This window comes from Myotis daubentonii, chromosome 7 (assembly GCF_963259705.1).
Source record: "Myotis daubentonii chromosome 7, mMyoDau2.1, whole genome shotgun sequence".
In the NCBI taxonomy this organism is placed as follows: Eukaryota; Metazoa; Chordata; class Mammalia; order Chiroptera; family Vespertilionidae; genus Myotis; species Myotis daubentonii.
In genome coordinates, this window is record NC_081846.1 from 9,113,920 (window position 1) to 9,139,607 (window position 25,688).

General features: G+C 44.3%; 1 protein-coding gene across 1 annotated transcript in view; it reads left to right on the forward strand.

The window, feature by feature from the left end:
* Positions 1-25,688, forward strand: part of AOX1 (aldehyde oxidase 1) — a 73,679-nt gene that overhangs the window by 30,559 nt on the left and 17,432 nt on the right. The window contains exons 19-26 of the mRNA XM_059702692.1: positions 2,285-2,407; positions 5,658-5,754; positions 11,805-11,929; positions 16,331-16,464; positions 17,311-17,398; positions 18,242-18,328; positions 19,157-19,348; positions 23,604-23,831. Coding sequence (XP_059558675.1) covers positions 2,285-2,407; positions 5,658-5,754; positions 11,805-11,929; positions 16,331-16,464; positions 17,311-17,398; positions 18,242-18,328; positions 19,157-19,348; positions 23,604-23,831 — 1,074 coding nt within the window. The remainder of the gene's footprint in view (positions 1-2,284; positions 2,408-5,657; positions 5,755-11,804; positions 11,930-16,330; positions 16,465-17,310; positions 17,399-18,241; positions 18,329-19,156; positions 19,349-23,603; positions 23,832-25,688) is intronic.

Here is a 25,688-nt window from a genome sequence, read left to right on the forward strand (position 1 = left end):
TCCCCCACTGACATTTACTAGGGTTCAGCTCTGTCTTGGCCCCCTAATTCTCATTTTGGGGAGTGGGGGTGGGAGAACAGATGCATTCTGTGGCACAAGCAATAAGATGCAGCCCTGAAGTCACTGAGCCTGACTTTTCTCCCTGTTTGCTCTGGCAGACACAGGGAACTAGAGCTGGTCTCCTGTTCCAGGAGACTGCAAACCCTTTTGTCCGCAGAGGACAATGCACCCATGCAGCCTCCGGTCTGGAGAGCAGGAGGTTTACATGGGACTCGAGTCCAGCTTTCCTTTGTTCATTCACTTGGGAATTGATTCCTCCTTCAAGTTTAAGCTCAAGGTCAACAGGCATTTTTTAGCTGAGCACCTACTGTGGCTGCTCACTGTAGCTGAACAAGACCTGTGCGGTCCTTGCCCTCATAGAGCTTAAAGTCTGGAGGAGAAAGCAAAGTGGACGTTTCATGAACTTTCTACCTTGGATTAAGCTTATTTATTTATTTCCATGCCTTAGATACAGGGCGTGCCCCCAAAATGTATACACACTTTAACTGACAGCTCAGTTTTGAACATGAAATGTACTTTAATAAACACTGCCTATAATTATTCAAAGTGTATGTATACATTTTGGGAGGGCACCCTATATTTTTCCCTGGGCTGGTGAAAGTCCTTGAATGAGGCTGTACATCTGATTCATCTGTATGTTCCACACACCACTTTCCATGTAGCAGGGTCAATGAGTAGAGAAATAATGCTGTTTGAAAGTTTCAAATGATTAAAACTTTGCCTACCATATCTTCAGTCATCAGAAAATGCAGTAATGGCATTTCAGCAGGTTTTGTGCAGAACTCAGGCTTCTCAGTTCAGTGTTTACCCAAAAGAGCTTCATCATTTGGGGCAGCCCCTGCCTCTGGCTCTTGCCAGCAGATTTGGTTAATAAAGACGAAAGTTTGGTGACTGAGAGTTTCAAGTCAAGGTTGAAACTCCCCCAAGAGAGTGGCTTTGGCAGAAGAAAATGAGAATTGTGGCCTTTTCATCAATGTTTCCTAAACAAGCAAAGCCATTCCTGTCTGCACGATAGTTCCTGCTCTCTGAGGTGTGGCTATGTTGATTGTGAGCCTCTGGGGGCCAGGTCTGTGTGCCAGGTCACAGAGGCAAAACCAGGCGTTTGTGGAGAGCAGGGAACAGAGCCACCGTAAAGGACTGCCTTTTTAGTTCAATTCCTTTTCCAAGATTTGTCTACAGCATGTTATGCCTTTTAAAATTCTCTCATTGCAGAAAACGGAAACATGCACAAAAATAGAGATTCAACATTTGTCGAATCTTGTTTCATTTATCACCCCACTGGCCCCACCTACCCAAACCCAACAAACATGTGTATGTGTGTGTGTGTGCGGGCGCTCGCGTATGTTCTGGATTTAACTTGCTTTACTACCATTTTTTTCTTGATGATAAAACTACTATACGTTCCCTGTAGAAAAGACCTAATAGTCTAATGTAGATTTTAAAAACAAATGATTAAGTTTTCATTGCGATCATGGTATAAGATGGGAGAGAGAACAAAACAGTCCTGGTGACTTTTTCAGTCCTGAGTATTTTACCTTTCTGGAGCCTTGGTTTGGTTTGGTTTTGTTTTCCATCAACTTTGTGCCTGGTCCCTGTGTAAACTCCCTGGGCCGCCTACCCACCTGTGGGTGACATGATCAGCGTTCTGTGCTTGGTCCCCCGGTAGCTAGTCCAGTCTCATGTCTGTTCATGAAATGCCTATGCTTCCCCACAGTTTGGGGCAGAAACTTGCTCACTAACAGTGTCACATCAACCCCCTCTCTTCTTCCTCTCTGGATGAGATAGGCTGTACCTCCTGGTCCTCCCTGTCTGGGAAGGCAAAAGCTACCTCTTGGAATGGCCCTGCTCATGGAATGGCAACCACAGGCCGTGCCCTGAGCCTGGCTCTCCTGGGCCAGCTGGCCCTTGGGCAGCTCTGTGGGCTTGGCCTGGACAGACCCTGAGTCTGCTGTATAGGAGGCAGCCTCTCTCTGACTCTCTTCGGCCACCACTGCCATTGATGCAGCAAAAAGACTCAAACTTCCCCAGTGCCTGGGGCAGCAGACTCACTCTGACAAGTACACTGTCCTACCAAAGCCGTTGTTCACAGGGCACCGTGTTTAACAAGTGAAGGGGTCCTTGACTGTGTGTCTAGCTCTGTGCTAGGAGGAAGGAGAAGAATGAACCAGAAGAGAGGACCTGGTGCCTGCCCGTCTTGAACACAAACGTCTTTTCTGTGTTGCAGGTGTTTTACGTGGGTCAGCTTGTCTGTGCTGTGATTGCAGATTCTGAGATTCAGGCAAGGAGAGCTGCGAAGCGAGTGAAGATTGTCTACCAAGATTTGGAGCCAGTGATCCTGACCATTGAGGTAATGAGTTCAAGGGTGGGGCCAGAAGGGCAGATTTTAGTGGTGTATCAGTAAAAATGTTGGCTATCGTAACAGGAAACAAAATTTGATAAAAAGTTGGGGCTTCATTGGCTCCAACTATATCAGTGTTAGTGAGAAGCCTGACCTTTCAGCTCTTCTCCCTGCTGCCCACGGTAGGAGCGTTATCCCCTGTGGTCACAGGATGGCAGCCAGGAGCTCCCAGAAGCAAGAGAGACCAGTGTTGTCCCAGCATTCCATGAGTCCCGAAATCCAGCCTCATCGGGCCCCTTAGTCACATATCCAGCTCTGGGTTAATGACTGACGAGGGGAATGGAGGATCTGTTCGTTACTTCTGGGAGGTCAGATTTCTTTGATGGATAAGGGCTGGATGGAGGAATGGTGGAGACCTGAGCAGAAATCTGAGCATCGTTTGGAAGGGGACAGGTGAGAAGAATGCTGGATGGACAACCAACAATGTCCCCAAGAGGAGACACACTCCATAACTCCGTAGAGCAGGCCCTTGAATAACATTGGTTCATTCAACATTGTGTCGTGATAATGTTGATGAGATGCCTTAAGAACTTAACTCTTGTTTCTATCATCAGGTAGCCTATGGTAAACTTGATTTTGTTATAAGTCATTTTGCCGTAGTTACAAGAGCCTATGCATGTTGAGTGAGGACTTACTGCATTCACGTTCAACCAGACTCACCCAGACACTCTCCACCCAGGCACAGTGAGAACCAACAAGATGACCTAGGGAGCAAGTATTGGAGACACTATTTTTAGATCCTTTCATGTATATCTTAAATGAGTATGAGAAACAGATCCTATGATGCCTACAGGTATTTGAGCAACTTAAATTGCATTTCCTATCCTATATTTTAGAAAGGAGTTTGAAATTTATAAAGTTTTTAAGACTCATCTCCATGTAATGATAACTGATAAAAATTCATTGGTTCTTATAATTCACTGAGTAATCAAAACATGAAAGTTGGAAAAGCAGCGTGAACAGATTAGATTCAGCACATACTGACTCCATATGCTCTTGGAATGCAATATTATCTTCCCAGCATAATGGACACCTTGCTGTCCAGGCACTAGTATGCCCTGAGGCAGAAAATGGAATCGACTTGGCCAAGATTAGTGTCTCCAGGAAAAGTTAGCCTATCCTCCTGCTTTGTGCCTAGGAGCTCAGAGTTCATTTCTAGACAGTGTCCTCTGTGTTTTAAAAATAAAATAAAATCATGTGAAGAAAACAAAAATATAGAAGTTTAATTGGAATCAAAGAGTGATTAGTTCTTCTAAATTTTCCTGGCCAGTTTCAAGTTCAAACATGTTGTTCACTTCTCAGACCCTTTTCAATCATATCTTGCCTGCTCTGCTTCCTTACTTTACTCTGTTTCTTCCCCAACGTTCTATTTTAGAATTAGGATGACTTCTCCATAAGAAATTATTTACATAACTAGAGGCCCAGTGCACAGAATTTGTGCACTTGTAGGGGGGGGGGGTGCGGGGGAGGGTGCGGGTCCCTCAGCCCAGCCTGTGTCCTTTTGCAGTCTGGGAGCCCACAGGGTATGTCCGACTGACAGCTTAAGCCCACTCCCCACTTCTGGCTGAGCAGTGCTCCCCCTATGGGAGCGCACTGATCATCCGGGGCAGCTCCTGTGTTGAGCGTCTGCCCCTGGGTGGTCAGTGCACATCATAGCAACCAGTCGTTCTGCAATTTGGTTGATTTGCATATTAGTCTTTTATTATATAGGATGCTTCATCAAAAATTTTGTTTGTAATCCTTTGCCCAATACCAGTGGCTATCTTCTCTTCTTTCCCTCTCCCTTCCAGCTAAATTCAATTCTAAATAAGCAAATAGATAACACTCTCTTTCTGTCCTCCCCAACTCCAGTCAGCAGACCTCTGTTGCCTGCCAAAGAAGACCAGCATCAAATAAGAAACTTGGACATTGTGGAGTAGAGCCACCTTGTGTTTCTATCAGTGATTAAGCTCTCCAAGGTCAATCAAATAGATTAGAGTGGATTTAGTAATCAAAGTCATTTATAGCAGGGAAATATGCCCAGCTCTCTACATATTAAAGTTATTTTTATCACTTTCCTGACCAGAAATTTTTCAGGAAATTGGCTCAACGTTGCTCAAAGAGCAAGCAGCAAGTGAAGTGGAAAGAGATTAAAATTTTAAAAATAGGATTTATAGAACTTAACTTCCGTTTCCAACCTGGAATAGCTGAGTCTTAGATTAATAAGAAAATCACATAAATTGATTCCAGTAGAAAAGTGTGGTATCAGTCAAAATAGGATAAAAAAAATGTGTCTCTGTCACTAATCATTAAGGTTTCACCTAGCTTGTGCTTTTTAGAGTTTTTAATAGTAGTTTGAATGGGCACACTCTTGGCTCAAAAGGTCAGGCCAATGACCCTGGTGAGAAAAAATAGGCTCTTGACCAGAATCTCCCATCAGTCATCATGATCAACAACACTAGCAAATTCCTACACAGAGCTCGCTATGCAGTTATATAGCGCTAAGCTGCTTTCCTACATTTACTCACTACATTCTCACAACAATCCCATGAGATTAAAAACTGTTATTATCCCCATGCTGGTGAGGAAGCTAAATGACAGGGTTGCCCCCCAGGGCACACAGCTGGTCAGTCATAGAAGCAGTCAATAAACATTCTATCAAAGAATCTGTGCCCCACGGAAGTAAAAACAAATCAATCCCTTTTCCAGTGTAGGAAATGGAGGGATCCCAATAGGACATCCCTGTAAGGTATTGCTAGACGCCTACTGGTGTGGCTAACGGGAACCAGCGATAGGAGAATCCCCAGTTGCCAGCAGGCGGGAATCCCATGAATGGGCAGTAATCATGGGAGATGCTGCTGCAGGAGCTGGTGTGTGGCATTGCCCAGTTGGCACAGGGGTTACAGTGAGATAAATTCCTAAGGATAGGCAAGAAAACCAACCTAGATTATTATCACTGCACCCCAGGTTATGTGTCCCCGCTACTGTTCCCCTTCATTGGGCACCCAGGGGAAGCCAATAAGAACCAGTGTATAATTTGTGGTACCCATGCTGGGCTTGTAATGGAATCTTACCTCCAGGACTGGAGGTTCCAGGTGCCCTACTGCCCTGTGCAAATCTGTGCTCATCTCCCCAGACTCGGACGATGCCCCTGTGTGTGGCTCCTTCGTGGGGCTGGATAGCATGCCCAGGCAGCCTCACTTTTCTGTTCTCTTTCTAGGAAGCTATACAACACAAGTCCTTCTTTGAGCCAGGAAGGAAACTGGAATATGGAAATGTTGATGAAGCTTTTAAAGTGGTTGATCACATTGTTGAAGGTAAAACTATCTGGAAAAAAAATGATGATAAGGGGAAACTACCCCGAAAGCCTTCCAAGTTTGTCTCATCTAACATTGCTCCTGGGAATAGGCAACTCACTCATAAATGCGGCCCCCTCTGTGGTGTGTGTATGTGTGTGTGTGTGTGTGTGTGCGCACGCATGTGAATGCATATGTGTGTGCATGTGAATGTGTGTGTGTAGCACAGCAGGGAGGCACAGTGGGAGGCCTTAGCCATGCCAGTCCCATGCAGTGACCAGTTACCCTGAAAGAAAATTGGAATATGGAAATATTGATGAAGCATTTAAAGTGGTAGATCAGCCCAGCTGGCGTGGCTCAGTGGTTGAGCAGTGAGTGACCTATGACCCGGGAGGTCACCAGGAGGTCACGGTTCGATTCCCGGTCAGGGCACATGCCTGGGTTGCAGGCTCGATCCCCAGGGTGGGGCATGCAGGGGGCAGCTGATTAATGATTCTCTCATCATTGATGTTTCTATCTCTCTATCTCCCTTCCTCTCTGAAATCAGTAAAAATATATTTTAAAAATAAATAAGTAAAAAAATAAAGTGGTTGATCAAATTCCTGATGGTAAAACTACCTGAAAAAAAAATGATGAAGGGGAAGCCGTTGTGGCCATAGTTGTTACGTTTCTGTTCACAGCCATCTTGCAGGCTGGGATTTGAAGCGCAGAGTGGTTAAGGGGCATGACCTCATGCAACAGCTACTAAGTGACAAAGTTGGTCTGGAATTGATAGCTTTTCTTTTCTTTTCTTTTTTTTTATGATTTCCCAAGCCCACAGTTCTTTCTCTTTCATCCTTTCTCTGATTTTGCCAATCTTCCTTCCTGCTGTCTCCCTCCCTTTCGCTTTCCTTCCCTTCCTCCCAGGGCATACACAGGCCTCAGGGATATTGTGAGTTTCGTTCCAGACCTCTGCAATTAAGTGAGTTGTGATCTTTTGGCTGGTGGAAGGTCTCCCCTTCAATTTGTAAGAAGAAGAAGAAGAAGGAGAAAGAGGAGGAGGAGGAGGAGAAACATCTGTTAAACACAATTAAGCAAAATGCAATAAAGTGAAATATGCCTCTATATGGATAAAATAATACTGGTCTCAAAGATCCATTGTGAAAAGTGTAAGAGAGAATACATGTGTGCTTGGCACAGAGTAAGAGACCGTAACTGTGAGCCACAATTATTATTAGTTAGAATGTTTCTGTTGTTCTTCCCTAGAAAAGGTTACCTATTGTTGAGCTCTCACGCTGGCTGGCGTGCACTTATCAAACCCATTGCTTCCCAGTTTTTCTCACTAGAAGACGATCATGAAACCAGCCTGGAGATTCCCAGGCCCCTTTCTTGGGATTCTAGAGTCAGAGGACCCAGGGGCACCCGACTGTGTTCTGACCAGTCGTACCAGTGCTCCGGGTGATCCTTGGGGTTAATAAAGTGGCCAACGCGCCGAGGCTGAGTTTGTTTTAGGGGAGAAGAGGGAGCATGTTTAGCATAGAGAGTCCAATATGTTTTTATGGAAGGTCCTGGCATCTTATTGAATTATTTATTTCAGTTAGGTAATGTGTTCATTCTGTCTCTTTCTTGACTTTTAACTTGCTACCTGCATCACACCCTGTAAATAGGTATAAAAATGATACAGGAAGGTCAAAAGGGGACTTTTAAGTTTTCATTCCCTTAACTCACTGTTTGTTTGTTTTTCTCACTCTGCAACTGTCATTTGGGTGAAGATGTTTTGACTACTTGTTTCAATGTGAGATAATTGGAGGTAATTGTCATAACAGCCCTTGTTCTGCCCCTTAGGAAAATTGGTCCTCCAAGAACAAAGAATATTTACAAGATAAAATACAGGCAGCATTATATCAAGTCTTACACTGTGTTGTGGAAGGGGGTGATAATATTGTTTGCCTTTGCCGGCTGTGAAGATAGATTTCAGCCCTCCTTAACCCCGGGGTCACAGGCATTAAAGAGCACCGTGCACAAATGAGCCAGCGGAGGCCAGAGAGGCGTGTGATCCAGCAGGAATCAAACCTAAGTTCTCCAATTCTGAAGTTAGCACGTTCTCTCCTCTGCATTAAGCCGCTTCCCGTTTATCTCTTTACAATTTCCATCGCTGGGACGGGCTTTGGGCTTTCCGCTGGAGAGGGAGATGGCAATCTCTGCAGCAAGATTTGCGAGGAGGCCGGAAGCCCGGGCCAAGATTACCTTCCCGCAGCAGGTCCTGCTGGGCACAGCACAGATAAACTTCCTATCTGGACAGCTTTGCCTTCTTTAAGGGCCGCTATTAAAATGTAAATATGCCTGGAAGAATCACTCCTAAACCCATACTGGGATGAAATCTTATCTCAGGGATTAGTTGAACAAATTGGTTTCCAGCCTACAGAGTTGAGAGCAAGGCTCCAGGGTGAAGGAGGGTTCCATGGTGTGGGGCAATAGGGGTGGGCAGCACAACATAACAGGGCCCTGGAAATGGCTCTTGTCTAGTTTTTTGTTTGTTTTTGTTTTTTGGGTTTTTTGTTTTTTTTTAGCTTAGCGTATTTTTAAATGAAGTGCATATTTAACAAGATTCATTTTGAGTGGATAGGTGTGATCATTAATATTGCAAACCATGAACTGGAGCCTACTGATAAGTGGGGTTTTCAATGTACAGTCCCTGATAAAAGCTTACATTGCAACCGAGATCTGAGTTCTTGACATTTTAATTTTTGTGTTTTATAAATGAAGCAGAATCTGTCCATTCTTTTTTATTCTTTCTTTACTCAGATTGTGGATGAGCTAGGAAGTCCAGACTCCAAAACAAAAGATTTCCTTGGGAATCTTCCTCAAACAATTTATAAATCACTATTATTGCATATATTTTTAATTTTTGAAAGTTCTGCCTGCCATAGCTGGTTTCGCTCAGTGGTTGAAGCATTGGCCCTTGGACTAACAGTGGTTCTCAACCTTCCTAATGCCTTGACCCTTTAATACAGTTCCTCATGTTGTGGTGACCCCCAATTTCACTGTTACAAACATAATTAAAGCATAGTGATTAATCACAAAAACAATATGTAATTATATATGTGTTTTCCGATGGTCTTAGGTGACCCCTGTGAAAGGGTCGCGACCCACAGGTTGAGAACCGCTGGAAAGGTTGTGGGTTCAATTCCCATTAAGGGCATATTTCTCAATTTCAGGCTCGATCTCTGGCCCTGATTAGAGTGAGTGCGGGAGGCAACCAACAATGTGTCTCTCTCACATGGATGTTTTTCTCTGTCTCTGTCTCTCCCCCTCCCTTCCACTCTCTCTAAAAATCAATGGGAAAAAAATATCCTTGGGTGAGGATTAGCAAAAAAAAAAAAAAGAAGAAAGAAAAAAAAACCTGCCTCCCACCTAGCATGATGACTGTCATAGTTGTGCTCTGTTTTGTTGTTGTTGTTGTTTTTTATGTTTTTTTAACCTCTATTTTTAATTTTTTTCCCTGCCCTCCAATGGGTTTCTTAAACATTTTTTAGAATTCCATTTTGATTTATCACTAGTGTTGTTTTTGTTTTATAACTTTATTTGACAATCAGTGATCAGTTCTCATCCATGTTAACTGTTTGTAGATTTTTGGAGTGGTGACAAGTACATAGGTAACTAATATGTAGGATGAAGTGGTGAATCTTCAACTTCATTACATTTACTGGACAACCACACCTGGATAGGGTATGGGGCATTCCTTATTCCTTTGGCCCAGATATGCTCTCCCTCGTTTACAATATAATTGTCTTTAAAATGTTCTCTACATACATTGAAAACCACAAGAGGCAACGTTGTAATTCTGCTTCAAATATCAGTTAGAAAACTCAAGAGGAAAGGAAAGTCTATTTGGCTTACTTGTACCTTTATTCTTCCCATTGTTCTCTTGCCTTCCTGATGTTCCAAGATGTTTTTTAATCATTTTCTGTCTGTTTTAAGAACTTACCTGAGCCATTTGTTATTTTAGGATAGGTCTGTTGAAGACAAACTCTCTTAGTTTTTTTTCATCTGAGAATGTCTTTTTTTCCTTTTTATTCTTGAAGGCTATTATCACTGGATATAGAATTCAAAATTGACATATCTTTTAGCACTTGAAGAAAAATGTTTTACCAGTTCCTCTGGCCTTCATGGTTACGGATCTGCTGTCTTTTGAAGTATCTTTCTCTTATAGATGAGGTAATGTTTTTCTCTCTCTGCTTTCAAGATATTTGTGTTTAGTTTTCAGAAGTTTGACTGTGATATCTGGCATGGTTCTTTGGTTTATCCCTTTGGGATTTACTCTGCTTCTTGAATATGTAGGTTTGTGTCTTTTACCAAGCTTGGGAAATTTTCAGCGATTACTTCTTCACATGCTTGACTTTAATGACAAAAATTTTTTTTATCTTTTATTTCAGTCACAGAGGTTCCTTAGGCTCTGTTCATTTTCTTTTCAGTCTGTCTTCTCTCGGTTGTTCAGGTTGGAAAGTTTCTGTTGTTCTATATTTTTTGTTCATTGATAATTTCCTCTGTTCTCTCTATTCTGTGGTTGAGCTCAGCCACTGAGCCTCTTATATTTTAGTTGTTGCAGTTCTAACATTTCCAGTTGTATATTTTATATCTTTTGTTCCTTTGTTGAGATTTTCTTCAAGTGATCATGTCAATACTCATTGAAGCATTTTTATGATGGCTGCTTTAAAATCCTTGTCAGAACATTTCATGGTTTGTGTCCTCTCAGTGGTAGCATCTGTTGATTATCTTTTCTTAATCAAGTTGAATTCTTGTTCTGATAAGTGATTTTTTTATTGTACCCTGGTTATTTGGGGTATTATGTTATAAGACTTTGGATCTTATTTAAACCTTCTGTTTTATCAGGACTCCTCTGGCCCTGTGTTGGTGCGGAAAGGGGTGGTGATGCCTTTTTATTGCCAGGCAGAGTGTGGAAGTCTAGGTTCCCATATGGTCTCTATGACACCACCCAGCAGAGGGTCATCGGTACCTCATTACAACCTGATAAGGGTAGAAGACTAGGCTCTCCATTCAACTTTTGCAGACAAAGAGAGGTCCACAGTTTTTTCTGTAGTGTTAGGCTAGAGTAGAGTAGTTTTTGTATAAAAGCTTTCTGGCTTGCTAAGCTTCTCCTTTCCTTCGTCTAGAGAAAGTAGGCTTTTCTTGAGACTTTTTTTTCTGTCTTTGCCTGGTAGTGTTTTTGTATTTCTGACTCCTCTGGTACCAAGTATAGGCTATAAGAAGGAAACAACAGAGGCATAACCCATAGAACTCACCATTGTATCTTCCCTTGGGTCCCAAAGTCCCTAGCTGGTGCCTTGCCCTCTCTATTTTTGAGAGTCTTCTTATGTTTCTTTTATATATAACTAGAGGCCTGGTGCATGACATTCGTGCACTGAGGGGAGGGGGACGTCCCTCAGCCCGGCCTGCGCCCTCTCACAGTCCAGGTCCCCTCAGGGGATGTCCAACTGCCAGCTTAGGCCTGCTTCCTGTGGAAGTCAGACATCCCCCAGGAGTCCTTAGTGCTGCTGTGGAGGCAGAAGAGGCTCCCATCACCGCTGCTACACTCACCAGCCATGAGCCCGGCTTCTGGCTGAGTGGCGCTCCCCCTGTGGGAGTGCACTGACCACCAGGGGGCAGCTCCTGCATTGAGTGTCTGCCCCGTGGTGGTCAGTGCGTGTCATAGTGACCGGTCATTCCGCTGTTCAGTTGATTTGCATATTAGGATTTTATTATATAGGATGTCCAGGCTGTTAGCAGAAGGAACAGGGAGATGTGTATCTACACCATGTTGTCTTAGAACTAGAAGTCTCCTTGTCATACTATTTCTACTCTAGACACCTTTCCCTAGGACTGCGTGATCTACTGTATTGGCAGACATGACAGATTCCTCTACAGAGTTGTACTTCAAATCTGCAGGTATAATGACAGCTAAAGATTATTGTCTGTGGCCCTGTCAGCAGAAGCACTGTCAGTGGACTGTCTCCATAATGAGAAAACAGCTGGGGGACGCTACCTGTCCGACCTGACAGCCCTCTTGATTCTGGTGTCTTTTCCTCTTACAGGTGAAATACATTTGGGAGGTCAAGAACATTTTTATATGGAAACCCAAAGCATGCTTGCTGTTCCCAAAGGGGAAGATCAAGAAATGGATGTCTACGTGTCCACACAACATCCCAAAGGCATACAGGTAACATAGGGCCGTTGTGGAGAGGACGTAGTTAAATGATTTCTACCAGCAAAGTATACCAAGAGCAATTACAAACAAAAATGTCATTTCGAAACTGAATATCCATTTGGGTATTAATAACCATACAATTTTAAATCTTTAAAATTAGTATTATAAGAATAGAGGCCTTCTGATTGGCCAGTGTGACTCAGGGGTTGAACCTCCACCTATGAACCAGGAGGTCACAGTTCGATTCCCAGTCAGGGCACATGCCTGGGTTGCAAGCTCAACCCCCAGTGTGGGGTGTACAGGAGGCAGCTGATCAATGATTCTCTCTCATCATTGATGTTTCTATCTCTCTATCCCTCTCCCTTCATTTCTGAAATCAATTAAAAATATATATATTTTTTTAAAAGAGTAGAGGCCTTCTGTTTGTGGATCTGTAACTATAAAATGATAGGGAATCTGTAGGTCTCTTTTGCTATACTCTTTTTTTTTTTAATCCTCACCTGAGGATATTTTTCCATTGATATTCAGAGAGTGGAAGAGAGAGGAAAAGACAGAGAAATATCGATGTGAGAGAAACATATTGATTGGTTGCCTCCTGCACACGCCCCTATCAGGGCCCAGCTCCTGCAACCGGGGTAGGTGCCCTTGACCCTGCGGAGGAACCTGCAACCGAGGTAGGTGCCCTTGACCCTTGACCAGAATCAAACAGGAACCTTTGGTCCGAAGGCTGATGCTCTATCCACTGAGCCAAACCAGCTAGGGCTCTTTTGCTATACTCTTGACACTATTAAGAATACAAAAGAAGTGATGACTATCACTTAAACTGTTGAATGATAATGTAGGAAAGTTGTTAAGAGAGTAAATCCTAAGAGTTATCCTCTTGAGGAGAATTTTTTTCTATTGTATCTATGAGATCATGAATGTTAACTAAACCTATTTGGTAATCATTTTACAATATATGTAAATCAAGTCATCATGCTTTCCGCCTTAAACTTACACAGTGGTATATGTTAATTATTTCTCAATAAAACTAGAAGAAAGAAAAAAGAGGAAGGCCTGCCCTCCAAAGTCACATGAAGCAGTTAGGAAAGCATGTTGAGGAGAGTGCAACCTGATGTAAATCTGCTAATTTACATACTAGTATGTGGAAGAACTAAGAGAACAGGGGCTGCTAAGAGCTAGAATTATCCCGAAAGTCCCCTGGCGGTGAAGTCTTAAGTTTGGATGTATACTGAGAATGAGGTTTGTCTAGATCTGGGGTGGGGAACCATTTTTTTCTGCCAAGGGCCATTTGGATATTTATAACATCATTCTCAGGCCATACAAAATTACCGACTTAAAAATTAGCCTGCTGTATTTAGTCAAACATTTATTTAATTCACCCCTAATGCCTTGGCATGACCAGACCAAATGATTTCTGGGGACTTATAGGGCCTGAGGGCCGAACACTCCCCATTCTTGGTCTAGATGGTGAGAAGAGATGCCATTTCCAGGCAATTTCACACCAAGATCAAATACCACTCATCCATCCATTCATTCATTCATTCATTCATTCATCCATTCTCTCATCTGCCCCTTCTGCAAACACTTATTGCCTATATGCCAGGCAGCATGCATGTAAAACAGGAGGGGTAATACAAGGACCGCCCAAGCTGGGGTGGAGGATGCCCCTTAGAGGTGGCTAGTTTAAGTATCATGGTGAAAGTAAGGGGAGAAAAGCAGAGGGGTCCTGATTCAGTAGTGTTGTTACCAGAGCAGTGTTGTTACAGAGCAAGTGGAATGTGGGAATGTGGAGAAGAAGGCCTGTAAAAGGTGGAACACTAAGAAGGGTCAAGCAAACTCCATTCTAGTCCTGTTCTGCTCCTCACTTCCTATGTGATGTTGGGCCCCTCACTTCATCCCTTTTGGGCTCCCTAGCTGTAAAAATGAGTTGTGGGTTTTTGGAGAAACCAAGATGGCGGCATAGGTTAACGCCGGAGATTGCTGCCTCGAACAACCACTTCAAAAAACAACTAAAGACGGAACGGACATCATCCAGAACCACAGGAAGGCTGGCTGAGTGGAAATTCTACAACTAGGAGGAAAGAGAATATCATACCCAGACTCAGAGGAGGCGCAGTGCTGAAGTGAAATACTCAGGTGTGGAGTGCGCGCACGCGCGCATGCGCGTGCGGAGCAGGCTGGCGGCGGAGGGCGCAGTTGTTGTTTTCAATTGGGAGGGAGTTTCAGACTCTGAGCTCCAGATCCCTGTGAGTCTCTAGGGACCCAGACTCAAACGGGAGAAGCGGGACTGTCTGGCTTCGGTCGGAACTCGAAGGCAGCTTTCTCTCCGAGGTTTGCAGCGGTTGCTGGGACTCTGTGAGGCAGAGCCCCTAGGGACGGAACTGAGAGCAGCCATAACTGCTTGCTCTGCCGCCTTGTAGATCCCCAGGGACCCGCCCCGCCCAAGCCCTGCGCAGAGCCATTTGCCGGATAGCCTCAGGCAAACGCTAGATTAGCACCGCCCTAGAGATCCAGCACAGAAGCTCTCCCACTGCAGACACAGCGGGCTCTCATAGCCAGTTAGCCTGGAGGTCAAATCACCCCTGGTATTGCCAACAACAATCAAGGCTTAAAGGCAACAAGACTGCGCACAAAGACCACTAGGGGGTGTACCAAGAAAGCATAAAAAATGCGGAGACAAAGAAACAGGACAAAACTGTCAATGGAGGATATTGAGTTCAGAACCACACTTTTAGGGTCTCTTAAGAACTGTCTAGAAGCCACCGATAAATGTAGTGAGATCCTTAAGAAAACTAATGAGACCCTCGATGTTATGATAAAGAACCAACTAGAAATTAAGCATACATGGACTGAAATAACGAATACTATACAGACTCCCAACAGCAGACCAGAGGAGCACAAGAATCAAGGCAAAGATTTGAAATGCGAAGAAGCAAAAAACACCCAACTGGAAAAGCAAAATGAAAAAAGAATCCGAAAATACGAAGATAGTGTAAGGAGCCTCTGGGACAGCTTCAAGCGTACCAACATCAGAATTATAGGGGTGCCAGAAGATGAGAGAGAGCAAGATATTGAAAACCTATTTGAAGAAATAATGACAGAAAACTTCCCCCACCTGGTGAAAGAAATAGACTTACAGGTCCAGGAAGCGCAGAGAACCCCAAACAAAATGAATCCAAAGAGGACCACACCAAGACACATCATCATTAAAATGCCAAGAGCAAAAGACAAAGAGAGAAACTTAAAAGCAGCAAGAGAAAGAAAGTCAGTTACCTACAAGGGAATACCCATACGACTGTCAGCTGATTTCTCAACAGAAACTTTGCAGGCCAGAAGGGAATGGCAAGAAATATTCAAAGTGATGAATACCAAGAACCTTCAACCAAGATTACTTTATCCAGAAAAGCTATCATTCAGAACTGAAGGTCAGATAAAGAGCTTCACAGATAAGGAAAAGCTAAAGGAGTTCATCACCACCAAACCAGTATTATATGAAATGCTGAAAGGTATCCTTTAAGAAGAGGAAAAAGAAGAAAAAGGTAAAGATACAAATTATGAACAACAAATACACATCTATCAACAAGTGAATCTGAAAATCAAGTGAATAATCTGATGAACAGAATGATTTGGTGATTATAATAGAATCAGGGACATAGAAAGGGAATGGACTGACTATTCTTGGGAGGGAAAGGGGTGTGGGAGATGCAAGAAGAGACTGGACAAAAATCGTGCACCTATGGATGAGGACAGTGGGTGGGGAGTGAGGGCGGAGGGTGGGGTGGGAACTGGGAGGAGGGGAGTTATGGGGGGTTAAAAGAGGAACAAATGTAATAATCTGAACAATGAAGATTTAATTAAAAAAAAGATACAGGGGGAAAAAAATGAGTTGTGAAGATTATATGACCTCTAAACATTAGGATGTAAAAAAGAGCAAGACCTGCATCCAGGGAAGACTTACTGGCCAACTACAGCAATAATCCAAACAGAAGGCGAGAAGAGAGCACTTCCCAGTGGAGAGGGGTAGAGTGCAGGGGAAGGCCCGACCTGAACGAGGTTTAGAACGCCGCAAAAACCTCACTGCTTCGGGAACCATATCCCCAGGGATCAGTGTGAAAGGATTCTTTGGGTATAGTTCATAGGGAAAATTGGTAAAATATTATCAGCACAGAAATATCTCATTGCTACTGAACGGACTACTTAATATTAATGATAGTTTTGGCAATGTCACTGTAGCCAAACCCCACTAAGATGAGCATGGATGCATGCCTAGGTCATTGGAAAGTGTCCTGTTACTTAGTATAACCACACAGTTCGTGTATCATGTACATTATAGGATCAAAACGTGGAAGGGCTGTCCCACCTCCCTTGCTACTGGTGGGTTAGATTAATGAGAACTGTTATCATTCCCAGGACATCGTTGCTTCGGTCTTGAAGCTGCCGGCGAACAAGGTCATGTGTCATGTAAAGCGTGTTGGCGGAGCATTCGGGGGGAAGGGATTTAAGACTGGTGTCATGGCAGCCATCACCGCATTTGCAGCAAACAAGTAAGTGGAGCAAACCTGCTAAATAGACTAAAAATTAAATGAGGCTGTGCTGAATATTAGCAATATCAGGATTATAGAGAAAGAACCAGGGTGAAGATTATTTAAAATCACAGACACTATACCAGTTATTACAACTCTTTTATCTTATATTGTCAAGCTATATACTAAAAGAACCAAAATGAGAATCAATTACTGAAAAGAATAAAAACCACAGTAGACATACTAAATACAGGTCCTGAAAGGGTGGAGCTTACTTATCCTTAGCATGCGTGTGTGCATGTGCGTGTGCGTGTACATGTGCATGTGCATGTGTGTGTGTGTTCCCTTGACTTAAATGGAGGTTCTGCTTTTGTTATGCTTACCTTTGTTTAAATTACCATTTTCCTTCAAGAATCTCAAAATATTTCCCTAGGAATTGTCTTTGAGCAGGTTCTCCTAGAAGGCTCCCTTTTTGTGCTGAGAGTATAGGTCAGGTCCTCTATCCCATGACACAAAAAGGCCTTGATTCCAGACCTGTCCCCTCGGGGAGCCCTTGGCAATCACACCACCTGAGTGTCTCCATTGGAAACCGGTCTTTGAACTCTTTGCCTCTGGCGGAGGTTGTTGGCACAGGGGGAAGTACCCCCAGAGCAATACTGTGGAGCACCCCAGAGCCCCCCTCCCATAAGCAGTGAATGCCAGCCACGGTGCCCTGACCGACCGTGTACACTTGAGATGGGCACAGCCTGGGCTCAGGGAGTAGCTCTGCTCTGTCAGCTTGGATGCCACTCAAGCTGTCACAGGGGTTACATAAACCCTGGGCGATACCTATGTGGTATCTACCTCTCTCGATTTTGTCTGTGTTAGACATGGCCGTGCAGTCCGCTGCATCCTGGAGCGGGGAGAAGACATGTTAATAACCGCGGGCCGCCACCCTTACCTTGGGAAGTACAAAGTGAGTAGAAGGGAGGGAGGATTCATGTTGTATGTTTACTCATGTTGTAACGTTCCCTAAGTGAAGAGGCAGCACCTGGCTCCTCTGTAATGGGGAATAACAATGAGCAAACTACTAGTAACTGAGCTTCTGTTTAACTGTCTATTTCTTGTGCTAATTGCTGGTTAATGGCTGCTAAGATTGGGACTTTGCTGCTTAGCCCATAGATGACAATTTGTGAAAAGTGCTGGCTGGTACTGGCTGATCCAGAGAGAATAACTGGAAAAAAATATGAGTATATAAGTCCATGAAAGTAGCTCTGATAAGCATACTATTCTCACCTATAAAAAGAGGTAAAAATAGAATGATTCCTATAACAACAGTGTTACGTGAAATTATAATGATTTGCCAACAGGTTCTTCATTTTTAGGTATATCAGGGTATTATTGTAGAACTGTCCCAGAAAATTTTCCATAGCAGAAAATAATTATGATTTTGCTTTATAAGGAAGAAGTTTATTTGTCCATTTTTTAATCAGCTTGTTTGTTGTTTTGCTGTTGTGTTGAATTAGTTCTTTATACATCCTGAATGTTAGTTCTTTATACATCCTGATATATGATTGACAAATATTTTATCCCACTCTCTGGGTTATCTTTTCACCCTGTTGATTGTGTCCTTGATATATAAAATTTTTAAATTTTGTTGTCATCCAGCTTATCCATTTTTTCTTTTGCTGCCTCTGCTTTTGGCATCATATCCAAGCAATCATTACTGAATCCAATGTCATGAAGCTTTTCACAAGTGACAGAGCACACTTAGACTCGGCCCCCACACGCGTGTCAGAGGCCAAGTCTCTTTCCGCAGGCGGGGTTCATGAAGGACGGCAGAATCCTGGCCCTGGACATGGAGCACTATGGCAATGGAGGTGCCTCCCTGGACGAGTCATTATTTGTAAGTGTTTTAAGGAGCAAGTTTACATTCTGGAAAGTGTTATATAAAACGGTTTAATCTAGAAATTTTCCAATAGCCACATATATTTCATTATGAAAGCATAAAGACCCTCATTGCAGGGAGAGCCACATGATATTGGTGCCCCACTGTGAGCCCGAAGATATTGGTAAGTCTGCACCTGTGTGCCATCTCCATGTTTCCTGTACTCCCAGCTCTTTCCCCAGGTGCAAGCATTAGACCTCAGCCCTACTGACACATGGGACTGGATAATTCTTTGGGGGGGAGCCTGTCCTGTGCATTGTAGGATGCTTAGCGGTATTTTGGCCTCTACCCAGCAGATTTCAGTGGCACAGCTACCCTCCAGTCCTAGCAACCAAAGATGTCTCCTGACACAGCCAAGTGTCCCAGGGGGAAAGAGGGCCAAATTGCCCCTCATTGAGAACCAATGTGTTCAACCAAATGCCCAAACATTTTTTTCCTGTTTTCTAGGATATGATTTATATTCAGTACATTCTATGGATTCAGTGGTTAGGGCCTATGCATGCTTCACAGACTTCTGGAAATGTTTGAAACCTGGAAAAAAAATGCATCTGCTCTACTAGTAAAATATGAAAATAAAAAATGATTTCAAAAGAAAAATTAACCCAATCCCTAAATATTATCTTGCAGCAAAGATGCATTTAAGTTGAGCTCTGGGTCTGTTTGAGCATGTTTGATGTGATGGAGAGGGGGCTGGACATTTCTGGCCTGCTTTTGGTCTGAGCTCTCAGGATGGTACAACAGGGACAGAGGACAAGGTCTCATTACATCAACTCTGGGTTTCCCCAGGTGCTGGAAATGGGACTCCTGAAGTTGGATAATGCTTACAAGTTCCCCAACTTGCGTTGCCGAGGGTGGGTGTGCAGAACCAACCTGCCACCCAACACGGCTTTGCGTGGGTTCGGCTTCCCACAGGCAGGGCTGATCACCGAAGCCTGTATCACGGATGTGGCAGCCAAGTGTGGCTTGTCCCCTGAGAAGGTAAGACTAAATTGGTCCCACATACAAAAGATACCGACTTTTCAAGGTAGGCGGGCCACTGGGGTGTCATTCATGCTGAGGAGTATGAGGCCTGTTGGTGCTAAGTGATTTGCCCTGGGTAACCCAACTCACCGGGGACCCCAAGTTCAGTGATCCTTGTTCAACTCAGGGTGCTTCTCAAAAATCCTGGGGACAGGGCAAAGGGGGTAGAGAATGGGAGACATCTGTAATACTGTCAACAATAAATAAAAATTTATTAAAAAATCTATTAAAAATTTATAAAAAGATTTATTTAAAAATTTATTAAAAGATTTATTAAAAAATTTATAAAAATCCTGTACTCATTTTTCTTGGTTATAAAATGGGGAATTCAGAAGGTTAATCACTACTGTATCTTCCAGGCATAAGGCCCAAAATTCTATCAGAAGTTTTTTTGTGTTTTTTTTTTAATTAAATCTTTATTGTTCAGATTATTACATTTGTTCCTCTTTTTTCCCCCCATAACACCCCTCCTCCCAGTTCCCACCCCACCCTTCGCCCTCACTCCCCACCCACTGTCCTCATCCATAGGTGCACGATTTTTGTCCAGTCTCTTCTTGCATCTCCCACACCCCTTTCCCTCCCAAGAATAGTCAGTCCATTCCCTTTCTATGTCCCTGATTCTATTATAATCACCAAATCATTCTGTTCATCAGATTATTCACTTGATTTTCAGATTCACTTGTTGATAGATGTGTATTTGTTGTTCATAATTTGTCTCTTTACCTTTTTCTTCTTTTTCCTCTTCTTAAAGGATACCTTTCAGCATTTCATATAATACTGGTTTGGTGGTGATGAACTCCTTTAGCTTTTCCTTATCTGTGAAGCTCTTTATCTGACCTTCAATTCTGAATGATAGCTTTGCTGGATAAAGTAATCTTGGTTGTAGGCTCTTGGTATTCATCACTTTAAATATTTCTTGCCACTCCCTTCTGGCCTGCAAAGTTTCTGTTGAGAAATCAGCTGACAGTCGTATGGGTATTCCCTTGTAGGTAACTGACTTTCTTTCTCTTGCTGCTTTTAAGTTTCTCTCTTTGTCTTTTGCTCTTGGCATTTTAATGATGATGTGTCTTGGTGTGGTCCTCTTTGGATTCCTTTTGTTTGGGGTTCTCTGCGCTTCCTGGACCTGTAAGTCTATTTCTTTCACCAGGTGGGAGAAGTTTTCTGTCATTATTTCTTCAAATAGGTTTTCAATATCTTGCTCTCTCTCATCTTCTGGCACCCCTATAATTCTGATGTTGGTACGCTTGAAGCTGTCCCAGAGGCTCCTTACACTATCTTCGTATTTTTGGATTCTTTTTTCATTTTGCTTTTCCGGTTGGGTGTTTTTTGCTTCTTCGCATTTCAAATCTTTGACTTGATTCTTGCGCTCCTCTGGTCTGCTGTTGGGAGTCTGTATAATATTCTTTATTTCAGTCAGTGTATGCTTAATTTCTAGTTGGTTCTTTATCATAACATCGAGGGTCTCATTAGATTTCTTGAGGATCTCACTATATTTATCGGTGGTCTCACCAGTCTTTTCGAGGGCCTTACTAAATTTATCAGCGGCTTCTAGACAGTTCTTGAGAGACCTTAAAAGTGTGGTTTTGAACTCTATATCCTCCATTTCTGACATTTGTGTCCTGTTTCTTTGTCTCCGCATTTTTTATGCTTTCTTGGTGCACCCCCTAGTGGTCTTTGTGCGCAGTCTTGTTGTAGTTAAGCCTTGATTGTTGTAGGTAATACTGGGGGGATTTGACCTCCAGGCCAACTGGCTGTGAGAATCAGCTGTGTCTGCAGTGGGAGAACTTCTGTCCTCTAGGGAGGTGCTAATCTAGCCTTTGCCTGAGGCTATCCGGCAAATGCCTCTGTGCAGGGCTTGGGTGGGGCAGGTCCCACAGGATCAACAGGGTGGGCGGAGGGACCAGTTATGGCTGCTCTCAGTCCCGTCCCCAGAGGTTCTGCCTCTCAGTGTCCCAGCAACCGTTGCAAACCTCGGAGAGAAAGCTGCCCTGGAGTTCCGACCGATGCCAGACAGTCCCACTTCTCCCGTTTGAGTCTGGGTCCCTAGAGACTTGCCCGGATCTGGAGCTCAGAGCCTGAGACTCCCTCCCGATTGAAACAGACAACCACGCCCTCAGCCGCCAGCCCACTCTGCACGCATCTCCGCACCTTAGAATTTTACTTCCGCACTGCACCTCCTCTGAGTCTTGGTATGCTTTTCTCTTTCCTTCTAGTTGTAGAATTTCCCCTCAGCCAGCCTTCCTGTGGTTCTGGGTAATGTCCGTTCCGTCTTTTAGTTGTATTTTTGAAGTGGTTGTGTGAGGCAGCAATCTCCGGTGTTTACCTATGCCGCCATCTTGGTTTCCCTATCAGAAGTTTTAATACAACAAGAAAATCTCCTTTAAAACATTATCATATTTCTGATGTATTATTGCAACCATTTTCTAACCAAGAGCATAAAATAAACCCTGGGGCCCAGGAGATATTGAAGAGTGAGCATTGGATCCTAACTCATTCAGTGAGAAGTCTCCGTTGGTTGGTGTGTAATTGCTACCGACAGGTTCTGTCACCCCTCTTTCCTCGCTCCTTCAGCGTCACAGGCAGCTGTCACTGAGTTCCAGTCCCTTCATCCACAATGGTCTCCTTTCAGTTCTTCAAGTCTCAGTCTCAACTCTGTCATTAACAGCTCTGTTCCCTTCCCTGCAACTCTTGCCCCCAGGGTCCTGGCATGCAGTTAGGTGGGGAACTCGGTGCTCTCTGCCCCTTCTCCCTGTGTCTTATGCTGCAGTGTTGGGGCAGGAGGAAGGGAGGACCAGGAAAACAGGCAGCATCGGCCCATGGGACTGCTCCCTGTGAGCTCTCTGTCCTCTCCTTGGTTAGATGCAGCCACTTCTCAAGTGTCTTGTATCTGGGCTCCATTTCTTCCAGTTCTCTTGAAAATCGACAGTCCTCTGTGACGGGGAGCTCAATCTCACCTGCCCTTTAACTGGCCCCTCAGGCGGCATCCCCTAATGCCCATGCCCCTGTGCCCTATGCTGCAGCCATCCTTAGAAAGCCCATAATTCCTTTCCCCTGAAGCCTGAGAACCTGTGACCATAGGCAGGAGCCATCTTCATGTCTCTTGAACTTGTGGGAGACCCTTCCTGGCCATCAGACGACAGCCTCTCTCCCCGATGCTCTGTCACACTTGGTAGTGCTAGGGAAGAACATCAGATAATGCCCGCCTTTCATCCCCTGGGGAAGTTGAAGGAAAGAATAGCTACCCTTAAAAACACTGCCTTAACCTTAGCCGGTTTGGCTCAGTGGACAGAGTGTCAACCTGCAGACTGAAGGGTCCTGGGTTTGATTCCGGTCAAGGGCATATACCTGGGTTGCGGGCTCAGTCCCCAGTATGGGGCCTACAGGAGGCAGCCAATCAATGATTCTCTCTCATTATTGATGTTTCTATCTCTCTCTCCCTCTCCCTTCCTCTCTGAAATCAATAAAAATATATTTAAAAAACAAAAACAAAAAGAACACTGCCATGCCCAAAATGGCACAGCTCACTAACTTCCAGTGATCTTTTTATAATGATCCGGGAATTTTTTAGGAGGATGGGGAGACTGGATGTGCGTAATGGCCCTTTTCAGCTTTGAGGCCTCAGCTGCCAAGTTTTCTCAACTGAGAATGTGACATACTTGACTTTTCGTTCAGCTGTGGGTCTGTCTCCAATTCTGGGAATTCGGGAAGAATTCTACTCGGTGCTTCAGACAGGCTGGGGTTGAACCTTTTCACTGGTTTTTCACCTCAGTTATGGATTCTATGTAAACAAACGTTCACATTTTCCTTTTGGAAGGAAGTGATCTTAACTTGCTACGGCATCTCTGTCATCTGAATCATGCAGATCATGTAGCCTGGAAATTAAATGCGGGATTACCCTTCAGCAATAATTCATCCAGAATGAAGAGTCCACAGTGTACCTGCACCGGGTTGAGTTCTTTGAGAAGCACAAGAAAAGGATGCCTTCCCTTAACTTACATAAGAGCAGCATGGGCAGCATGGAAGTGCTAACATTTGACAGAGGCTCTGAGTAGAAGAGACTGTTAAATGTTGGGAAAGGCTTCAACGAGGTGTACATTGAACTCAGTTTGGGCCTTACAGGAGGAGCAGATTTTGACTAGGAGGGCAGTGGATGGGAGAGTCCGTCTGCCAAGTCCCCTCACCCCCATCTTTTTCATCTCCTTCCCTTTTATAGGTCCGAACGATAAACATGTACAAGGAAATTGATCAAACACACTACAAACAAGAGATTAATGCCAAGAACCTGATCCAGTGTTGGAGAGACTGTATGGCCATGTCTTCCTACTCCCTGAGGAAAGCAGCTGTGGAAAAATTCAACTCGGAGAATTCCTGGAAGAAGAAGGGGCTGGCCATGGTCCCCGTGAAGTTTCCTATCGGCCTTGGCTCCCGGGCTGCTGGTCAGGTCAGTTCTCCAAACAGACAGATGAAAAGGTGTTCAGGAAGCTTTCCATGGAGGTGAATTAGCCATCTGGCTGCAATATCTGCTCGCTAAACGTCACCAAAGTTGGGCTCAAGCACACTGGCTTTTCTCTAGAGACCAGAGCTTCTTTGCCCACATCCTCAGGATTGGTGACAAGCATCCCTCCTGGGAAATTGGGAGACCCAGTTTCTACTCCTGGCCCTAGTATGAAGCAGCTGAGTCAACTCCCTCAGCCCCAGATTGCTCCAATATAAAATCAAAGGTGGGACCAATGACTGCCAAGACTCTTCTTTCAGCCCCTCTGTGATTCGGTTTCTCTGGGCTGTGAAGTAGAAACAGGCAGCTGCAAGGCTGAGGGGTAAACTAAATGATAAGTAGATCATTTAAAGAATTTTTAGAACACAATTTTAGGAATTTATTCACTTCATAGCCATTGAAAGTGTGAAGAGGAAGACTAAAAATCTATTCTTATAGTTTAATTTCTTTCATTGATTAAATAAACTCCCTGCTTGGTTGTTAAATCCCACTTACTATTACCATCTCTTCCTTCTTGAATGCAACTTACTGAAGAAGGACTGGTCTCTCCTTGCTCATTGTATAGCTGTGATGTGGGACCCTATTATCTATTTTCATACACTCACACACACACACACACACACACACACACACACTCTAGAGGCACAGTGCACAAAATTCATGCACTGGGGGGAGGGGGGCGGTTCCCTCAGCCCAGCCTGCATCCTCTCCAATCTGGGACCCCTTTGGGATCCTAGGGATAGGGCCTAAACCGGCAGTCGGACATCCCTCTCACAATCCAGGACCGCTGGCTCCTAACTGCTCACCTGCCTGCTGGCCTGATCGCCCCAACTGCCCTTCCTTCCAGCCTGGTCGCCCCCAACTGCACCCCTCCCTGCAAGCCTGGTTGCTCCATGAAACCTGCTGTTCAGTCATTTGGTCGTCCCTCACTAACCCCCCTGCTGGCCTTGTTGCCCCATGAAGCCTGCTGTTCGGTCATTACTGTTAATGTGACAGCGTCCCGGACACTTTGCATAGTCCTCTATTATTAGTGTGCATATATATATATATATGAATAACATGGCAGAGCCCTCAATGCGATTGTCACCCCTTTGCAATATTCACACCTTTGCCTGAAGCCTGATGAAGATGTGGCAGATGTGCTGACAGAATACTAATAAATGGGGCTGGGGCTGTGAGGGGCACTAGTGTGAGGCTGGGAGGCCAGGGAGTAGAGGAGGCCAAGAGAAGTGGGCGGGAAGGTCCTTCCCTCATCCCCACAGTCATCTGTTCACCTGCCCCTCCTGGTTCAGCTTCGGTGTAATCATTAGAACGTTTCATGCAGTTTTGATTGTAGCTGGATTTGCCCAGAGGAGCAATGTGACATGACAAGGGGTGATCTTATTATAGCCGAACCATCTCTTGTCTGTTTGTGATGACAAAAACCAACACAGAGTCATTTAGTCATCTGCACCCAATTTACCCAGATGAGAGGGACAGTCAAGAGGCTGGGGTTTGAGGAATAAAGACAAAAACAAGGTTATTCAAAAGAAAGGAAAGGGGGAATGTGCCACTAGAAAAGGAGTAGCGAGCAGGGAATCTTGGTACACAGTTTTGGGGAAACTGATTCGCCGGTAGCTGGCAGCCAGTCTGGACTGCTGTCCTGGTGCAGGCTGGCTGGGGTCCCAGGACAACAGCCTCCTCGTTTGTGGGTTGTAGGAAGAGCCGTGAGCTGTAGGCTGTGGTAGGCATGGCAGCTGTCTCTGCTTAATGGTTGCCATCACTTAACATCTGGCCTCTGGTGGACCAGGTCTGTCTCATTTC